This window comes from Sinocyclocheilus rhinocerous, unplaced genomic scaffold (genome assembly GCF_001515625.1).
Source record: "Sinocyclocheilus rhinocerous isolate Xijiao unplaced genomic scaffold, SAMN03320098_v1.1 scaffold1337, whole genome shotgun sequence".
NCBI lineage: Eukaryota > Metazoa > Chordata > Actinopteri > Cypriniformes > Cyprinidae > Sinocyclocheilus > Sinocyclocheilus rhinocerous.
Window position 1 is genome coordinate 48062 of NW_015631709.1, and position 9325 is coordinate 57386.

The 9325-nt window shown below is 41.3% G+C and overlaps 1 protein-coding gene across 1 annotated transcript; it reads left to right on the plus strand.

Moving 5' to 3' along the window:
- Window positions 1-6906: 6906 nt before the first annotated feature.
- On the plus strand, window positions 6907-7826 carry LOC107741822 (putative gustatory receptor clone PTE03). The gene is given in 2 exon segments (XM_016554600.1): window positions 6907-7170; window positions 7173-7826. Coding segments are annotated over 2 exon segments (918 nt in total).
- The last annotated feature ends 1499 nt before the right edge of the window (window positions 7827-9325 follow it).

The window sequence follows — 9325 nt, forward strand, 5'->3', positions numbered from 1 at the left end:
CACGCTGACGAGGGGCCTGGCGGCGCCCCGGCAGGAACCATTCATCCAGACGGCTGCGAGAGGGCTCCTCTGGTGGAGACCACTCTAAACCCAGCTCTTCAACCGCTTTGGAGAGGATACGGAGAAGCTCGGCATCCATCCCGTCTTTGGTGGCGCTGGGCGCGGACGATGGCGAGGGGGTGGGGTCATTCACCGAGCCCAACAGCTCCTCTGCATCCGATACTGCCAATGACATGCTGTCATTAAGCAGCTCGTCCTCACTTCTTCCAAATGAGATCAGGTCGCTCGCACCAGCAGAGGGACGCTGATCAGACCGGGAGAAAAGGACGGGGGAATATTCTCTCTGGGCAGAGAGCGTGGCACACGGGATCTGGGCCGACGTGGGCTCGCTCGCAGCCGATCGCTCGACCCCTCTGCCCCGCTGTTTTTTCCTCACAGGTCCCTGGAAGAAAACGGGAGGGCGCGAGGGGCAGAGTCGCTCTCTGAAAAGAAAGTGATCCGTGAGTGAAGAGAGGCAAGACTGAAGCTCTTGCAATGGGAACAAATAGCTCCTGTGAGCGCAGCTTCCGCATGGGATTTCCCCAAGCAGGAAACGCACTCCGTGTGGCTGTCATCGGCGTGCAGGGGAGACCCGCACGAACCACAGTAACGGCGGGGCATTTGCAACAACGCCAATTTGCTCTTTTAGAAGCTCTTTTAATATCGCCAGATGGCGGCAGGGGAAACGGACCAGAACTGCTGCATCGCTGGAGCGGCGGAGAAGCAGGTCAGCCGTACTGAGAGGTCCCGATTCCAGCTGCTAAGGCGTGTCAACGGCGAGCGGCTTCGGATCAGCTTGAAGACGTAGAGTCGTCGCTGAAGGAGAAGAAATCTGAGAATCCTGTGGCGAACGCCTGCTTATATAGCCAGACGCCCCGCCCATTCTGACGGGCTTTGGCTGGCTTCGTCGCCATAGGCTCGTGCAGCTCTGCTGCCTAGCCATTGGTTCGTTTTTTTATACACTGCACGAACCAATGGCTGTGCAGTTTCACTGCGTGAATGAAAAGGCTTCAGTTCAGGAGAAAAAAGGCTTTTTTTCCCATATGCGTCTATCAAGACGCAGTACGAGTGTAGTATCGAAAGGGAACCATTTTTTGCAGTGTGGTTCCAGCGATAAAAGATCCCAGTCATGAGCTGGAATCGCAGGCAGTGAGTAAAACTGCATCAAATTTCTGTTTTGTTGGCAATCGGCCCGTGATTCTTAAGCTCCGCCCACGACACGCCTCCAGGAGCTCGACTGTTTTCGGAGAGAATTGTAAAGTTGTATCTTTCTTTTATAAATCTGATCATACTAAAGACTCTTCGGAGATATGAAGGATGCAGTACTACTATATAGGTACTCAAGATTAACATGAGATTGGCAAAAATGTGTGTGTTATGTCCGCTTTAATACAACTCTCTAAACAATTTAGATCTAGGTTCTAACTGTTATTTCCTCCAATATTATTCTCTTTTCAAGATTCTCAGTGTTTTTTTTTCAAGTTCAACGAAAACTTGTCTTTGTCTCCGTACTTTTTCTGGGCGGAGTTACCATCATCACTGAATTAAGCTTATTGGTTGATCTACATCTGCAGTGCAATTCCATCATTTCATTGGGTATGTTTTCCCGCAGTATGACTTAAAAATATTCAAATGAATATAAATCTATTATTATTGCATTTCAAAGAAATAAAACCTATTATTTTATCAATTTAATTTAATTTGGAACTGGGCTACACAATTGTTGAAAAGGTCACGCGGCGAACGTGCAAAGACTGTCAAATGCAGTTTACAAAAATTTTGAATATGTGTCATTGAACATACAACAACTTTTGAACGGTCCTCCTTCTCCACATTTGTAAACATTGACTGAGTCGGTACTTCCGCCTACGTCAAGCGACCTTTTCAACGTGTTTACGGTCACGATTCGGTGTGTGGAAACGGGCAGGAAGACGAAGACGACGGAGAATTCCAATAATCACTTTAATTAATCCACAATAGGTAAATCCAGACAGGTCAGGAAAACACACAAACGAGGTAATATTCACAATAACCGACAAACTAGAACACAATAGATAGGAACTGATATAGGGCAGATAACGAGGGCAGACAGGTGAGCACAATGAGGTGATTAACTAATAATGAGAACAGGAATAACCAAATAGGGACACAGAGGGAGAAACCACAATCAACAGTCCACAGGGGTGTGACAGATCGCCCCCCTCCTGGAAGGCGCGTCCTTGCGCCATGGAGACAGAGGGAGGGATGGAGGGGGACTTAGCAGAAGGACATAAGGAGTTGATGTGGGATGGTGACAGGTGAAGACAAAGGGCTGGCAGGCAGACCAGACAGGTGGCGGTTCTGGCTGAGGACGGACTCCCAGGAGGAGGATGACTAACAGAGTCCAGGGTGGTGATGATGGAGGGAGGAGCCAGGGAGACGACAGAAGGGAACCGGAGCAGGAGGAGGAGCCAGGTGGAACCCAGGCCACAGCCATGATAGCAGCCCACAGTGAGCTCTGTCGCTCCTGATGGCTCAACGACTGTGGTAGGCTTGGGCAGCTCCGTGCCGTGGGGTGGTCCTTGACTGGGCTCTGGGTCCTGAGTGGGGCTGGTGTTGTTGTCCGCGATGTCCACGGTCAGAGGTGACTTGCAGGACACCAGCACCCACTCAATGAAGGCGGCGATGCTCTCTCGCGGACCATCTCCCTGGACAACTGCGCTCGTGTGATGGCGTTAAGTCCAGCTTGATAGAATGAGCCGAGGCAGTTGTCTGGATAGTGTGTGAGGTTTGCGAGGAACACAAAGTCTTTTGTGTGGTCCTCAAGAGAGCAATCGCCCTGCTCCAGCAGGAGGACGAGGACGGAAGGGTCATTCATAATAAAAAATCTAAACTGCTAAAATCGGAAATCAAAACAAGGGGAAGACGCCGCTTAAATAGTTTTTGTAAGTCGGTTATTCTGTCACGATTCGGTGTGTGGAAACAGGCAGGAAGATGAAGACGACGGAGAATTCCAATAATCACTTTAATTAATCCACAATAGGTAAATCCAGACAGGTCAGGAACACACACACACGAGGTAATATTCACAATAACCGACAAACTAGAACACAATAGATAGGAACTGATATAGGGCAGATAACGAGGGCAGACAGGTGAGCACAATGAGGTGATTATCTAATAATGAGAACAGGAATAACCAAATATGGACACAGAGGGAGAAACCACAATCAACAGTCCACAGGAGTGTGACAATTACGTATTACGTGCTCCTGGAATTTTTTCATCAAAAACCTTAATTACTTTTCGACTGAAGAGAGAACGTCTCAGTTTACTTATGTAACCATGGTTCCCTGAGTAGGGAAAGGCAGATATGACCATGTTACTCTGGATGATGGCACTTTTTATGAACATGTTCTTTTAAATCATCCTGCTATGCTTCGCGGTTGTTAGTGTAGAATAGCAGGCAAACACAAAAACAACATAGTCAAGTATTGATTACATATCTATCGCTATTTCTATTCAGATGCTCCTAATCTATTAAACTAAGGTGTCAATATATTTAAACAACTTTGAAAAATAAATAAATGAAAAATAAAAAAAATCTGTTAGCATGTCAAAGAATAAAACAGAAAAATAGACAAAGGAAGACAAAACTAATAAAACATCTTTGCAATTTAGACAATAACATATAAAATTTGATGTCATTGTAATATTCTAGCATATTTACTTGGTTGAGATGCAGATGAGCAAGCATGCTTTGAATCATTTTCAGTCACTCTTAGGGATATCGATGTCCTTGGTTTAGGAGCTACTTTCAGTTTGGTGAATTACTGAAATGTACAAATCCTACAATTAGGAGCAATTCACCCCTAGTTTTTAAGAGTTGCTCCTAAAATTCTACATTAGGAGGAACTTTTAGCCTAATGATTTCTGGTGAATATGGCCCTAGGATTACAGACAAGAACCACACAATAACTGGACCAGGCATCAGTCAATTAATAACATATAACAAGCCATGATCTGGGACAGAATATCAGCCTTAAGTTAACTCTATCAACACTAAACCCCAAATCTAAGTCAAGTCAAGTCATCTTTATTTGTATAGCGCTTTATAAAATACTGATTGTGTCAAAGCAGCTTTACATTTTCAAATAGGAAAACAGTTTGTCAACAATGCATGAAGACAATAACAAAGAGTAATTTTTCCTGATAAAATCAGTTCATTGATGATTCAGTGATGTCATCATCCAGTTCAGCTCTCTTCCAATATTGTCTGTGCAATCAGTCAAGCATCCCCAACTAAGCAAGCCAAATGCGACAGTGGCAAGGAACCAAAACTCCATCGGTGACAGAAATGGAGAAAAAACCTTGGGAGAAACCAGGCTCAGTCGGGGGGCCAGTTCTCCTCTGGCCAGGCGAAACCTTCTCAATATTTATTATCCATATCTTAATTCTCTCCAACTGAGTAGCTTTGTTGTTTTTAATCGGTGTCTGCAATTTCTAGTTTAAAAAAAGAACAGTAAACTATCCTAGATAATTGGTTGTGCCCCGCTCTTAGGCAGAAGGTATTAATGCAGAACAATTGGGTTTCAAAGAGGCACAAATGAATTACAGAGTGGACAAGCACAGGCAGTTTTGAGGTTCAGCTGTGAAGCTGTGGGATGCGGTATCGCTAGGCCTGTCACGATAACATCTTGTTGTTGTGCGATATATTGCCCCAGAAATAATTGCGATAAACAATATTATTGTCATTTTAAGACCATTTTATGTCACTGAATATATAATCATAATATAAAAGCATAATAATGCAAGAAGGAGACTAATATTAGCGTAGATGCCATTCTTCTTACGATGTAGCGAGTACATCGGGTGTTATAGGAAGTGTTCCCGGTTCCGGGTTGACCTAATTTATGCAGCCTAACAATCCTTTAATGGATTTGATTTATATAAATGCAATAGTATATATTATGTATATGCCAGGTTAAAGAGATGGGTCTTTAATCTAGATTTAAACTGACAAGAGTGTGTCTGCCTCTAAAACAACGCTAGGCAGATTGTTCCAGAGTTTGGGCGCTAAATAGGAAAAGGATCGGCCACCTACAGTTCATTTTGATATTCTAGGTATTATCAAATGGCCAGAGTTTTGAGATCGCAGTGGACGTGAAGACAATAATGCGATATGAGCTCACTCAAGTACTGAGGAGCTAAACCATTCAGGGCTTTATAAGTAATTAGCAAGATTTTAAAATGTATTCGATGTTTAATAGGGAGCCAGTGCAGAGTTGACAGAACAGGTTAAGTCACATTTAACCTAATGCTAAAGCACAGTCTCAGCCAGGGAAAACTATGGATTCATAACCTATTGATAATTCCAGATGGATTGGATGATGGTGAGATCAGATCTCTGTGTGGAACATTGGCTGTTGTCAAACTCCTCGTGGATTCAAAAATCTCACTGGATTATTACAATTAATGGCAAAATGAATGTTTGGAAACGTTAACTGATATTTCCTTCTGACACACTACAGCAAAAGATAAAAATAACTGACTTAAAACCATTGTATTTATTTATTTATTTTATTATTTATTCATTTTTTGTTGGTGGTGAAAATACTAATGGCCTAAGACTTTTGCACAATAGTGTAAATCAGTGTTTTAATAATGTTTTAAAACACTACCACTATTGTATTATTAATATATTGTAAGGAACTGCTAAGTAGTAGATCAGTAATATGATCTCTACAGAAGCAGGCAAATCATGTGCATTGTGCCGCCATTATTATAACTACATTATTATAACTAGACAACAAGATTAATCATTGTAAAAAGGATCGACTTACTTGTATTCGTCTTACTTTAACAAGACACAATATCAAGGAAATATTTATCACAATGAGAATGCCCACGTGATTTCAAGCACAAATTATTTAACATCATAATCATAATATTAGGAGATGTGCATATGTCACACACTGCTAAATTATACCCAGATCAATATCACCACCTGCTGGCAAAGGCTGTGATAAGACATGACCTTTTGCCATCTAAAAATAAACACAACTGAGAAAAAAGGTGCAACCAAGTCTACAAATCTACCATATCCCCTCAGAAACCTTAAATATTATGTTGAAACTTCATTTCAAATAAAATGCCTTTCCAAAGGCTCACAAACCTCATTACTTGTGTTGCCCACCACACTGCACATTTTCAACCAACACAAGTCTTTTCAGGCTTAAAAGTATGCATTTTTTAATGTAATTTGAAAGTGTGTAAAAATCTGTATTTTGTAGCAATGTTTTTGTAACAATAGCTTGTGGTTATCAGATTTGAGTTACAAGAGTTTTACCCACTGTACCACACAACCCGTTTTAATGTTTCTAGTTAAGGACAACTTCTGAGGAGTCTGTGCTGTTTATGCAAATCAAGCCACAGCAGAGATGTCTCAAGAGACATGTTTTATACTACAAATAATAGCATGTACTGGTGACTCTTAGTAGAGCTAATTCTCTGCACATGCGCTACATTATTTGTAGATGAAGTGATAGCAGTTTCAGATTGTATCACAGAAGGTATTTCTGGTAATGCAATTGCATGTATATTGTTTAACTGATTGAATAATTCATACAGTACTTTATATTTACATGATGCATTATATAAAACGTCTTCGCTGCAGTTATTCAAAGCTGAGAACCATGAAAACTGTTTGTTTTTAAGATGCATAAAGAGCACATTAACTTTTTCTGTTGCATTATATAAAACGTCTTGGCTGCAGTTATTCAAAGCTGAGAACCATGAAACTGTTTATTTTTAAGATACATAAAGAGCACATTAACTTTTTCTGTTCTCATCTTCAGGTCAATGAATCCATTCTTTGCTTAACGGATAATGGAAAATAGAACATATTTTTACTTGATGTTGTTTGAAAATATTGGGTACATAAGATATGCTTTTTTCAGTTTGGGATTTGTTGTATTTTGTGCTATTGTATTCTTTAATGCCCTTATTATTCTTGTAATTTTTCTGGAAAGGACATTGCACCATCCCATGTACATTCTAATTTCATGTCTGTCCGTCAACTCTGTATTTGGAACAGCTGCTTTTTTCCCAAGGTTACTGACAGACTTGCTGTCTGATACACACTCAGTCTCTGTCGTGAAGCATGTATCTTACAGGCTTTTGTCATTTATTCATATGCAGCAAATGAAAATATAATATTAATGTTAATGGCGTTTGACAGATATGTAGCAATCTGTAAACCATTACAATACAACAACATAATGACCCCCAGGGTTTTATCTGTTTTAATAGCTATAAGCTGGATTTATCCAATGATTTGTCTTGGTATTGCTGGTATATTAAATGCCAGACTGACGATGTGTGGTAACAAACTGTGGAAGGTGTATTGTCACAACTGGGAAATTGTCAAGCTTTCTTGTGGAAACACTATTGCTAATAATGTTTTTGGTTTTTTCAATATGACCACAACTCTTATTATACCATTACATTTTATATTATATTCTTATGTTAAAATTCTTATCATTTGTAGAAAAAGCTCACTGGATTTCAGGAGAAAAGCATATCAAACTTGTATTCCGCACATAGTGATTCTTTTAAATTTCTCAGTTGCTCTTTTTTGCGAGGTCACTTTGAGTCGGTTTGCGACTTTGGAGCTTCCTATAGGGCTGTCGATCATTCTTTCACTAGAGTTTCTTATAGTACCACCCATCCTGAACCCTCTTGTTTATGGTTTGAATTTTCCTGAAATTCGCAAAAAAATTCTATGGATTATAAAAGCTTCCAAATAGCTGTAGTAAATATATTTTTATTAACAGTATTCAGTGATTGTATGATTGTAAATCATGATGTACATCACATTTTATGAACCTTTTAACTTGAGATTTTGCGTTTTACTGCCAGTAAATCTTTGCAACAATTATATATTTATTATACATTAAAATTTCTTAGCCTGGATAACTGTCACTGCACTCATGACATGGGTCAGATATATAGTATAGCAATGCTATAGCAAGTGAACAACTTCCCCTATTCAGAAACAATATGGCTGTTTGTATAACAAAACAGAAATAAACATAATTCAAGAATACGCAAGTATTATGAACTCAATATAATAAAGAAAATGTCTCAACTTTGTGTGTCTTCTTCATTCACTTATTTAATAGTGTAACATTGGTGGGCCAAAAGAAAATGTAAATAAATAGATTAGAGAGAGATGAATGAATGAATAAATTTGTTATAAATTAAAATAAATCTAATTTGTTCTGGGAGCTGAGAGGGTGCAATGAATAAATTTGTTATAAATTAAAATAAATCTAATTTGTTCTGGGAGCTGAGAGGGTGCATGGAGGCTTTTTTTCGACTTTTACCTGGACTTTTAACAACATGTCTAGCAAAGATGGAGGTACTTTTTCGACTGAAAAATGTCCAAAAGCCCAACAAAATCTTCAGTGCAGACCTGCCGATGCTGATTCACATGATTGCGGTACATGCAAATGTGGCAACTCACTTAAGCTTACATGCAAAGTCACGGAGTGCATCAGCAATGTTTTGGATGAGACATTGTCTGTTAACGAATGTTTTGGATGTTATTTCGCAGCACGTTGAAGACAACACTAAACGTATTAGCGATGCGGAGCGCAGACTCTCTGAGATAGAAGATAGAAGACACAGCATTGTGGATGCTGGCTGAAAAGGTGGACGGCTTGGAGAACAGGTCAAGGTGAGAATATATACGAATTATAGGGCTCAAAGAGGGGTTTGAAGGCTCTCAGTCCACTGCATTTTTTGCGTCATGGCTACCAAAGGTGCTTGAGCTGGACACAGCGAAAGGCCACTTTAAAATCAACCGTGCCTCGGGAACTGTGGACCTCCCTGGGCTTGACTTGAGGACTGGAGCCCTTTCTGTGCTGGACACGGGGACTGGAACCTTCTCTGGGCTAAACTCGGGGACTGGAGCCCTCTCTGGGCTAAACTCGGGGACAGGAGCCGCGAGCTCTGGGGCTGGAGCTGACACTGGAGCGAGCTCTGGGGCTGGAGCCGACCGCCTTCTCCTCCTTCGATTCCGCTTTAGGTTCGGGGTGAAAGGTGTGGTCGGCGGTCTTGACTTCGGAGCGGCCGGCGGACTTGACTTAGGAGCGGCCAGCAGGCTTGACTTAGGAGTGGCCAGCGGGCTTGACTGTGGAACGGCTGGCAGAGGGGTTCTGGATCAGGATCGGAGGCTCTCCAGACACCAGATGACTGCCTCCTTCCAGTCGAGGTTGGTGGTGTCTGGGAGCTCCGCGGGGCA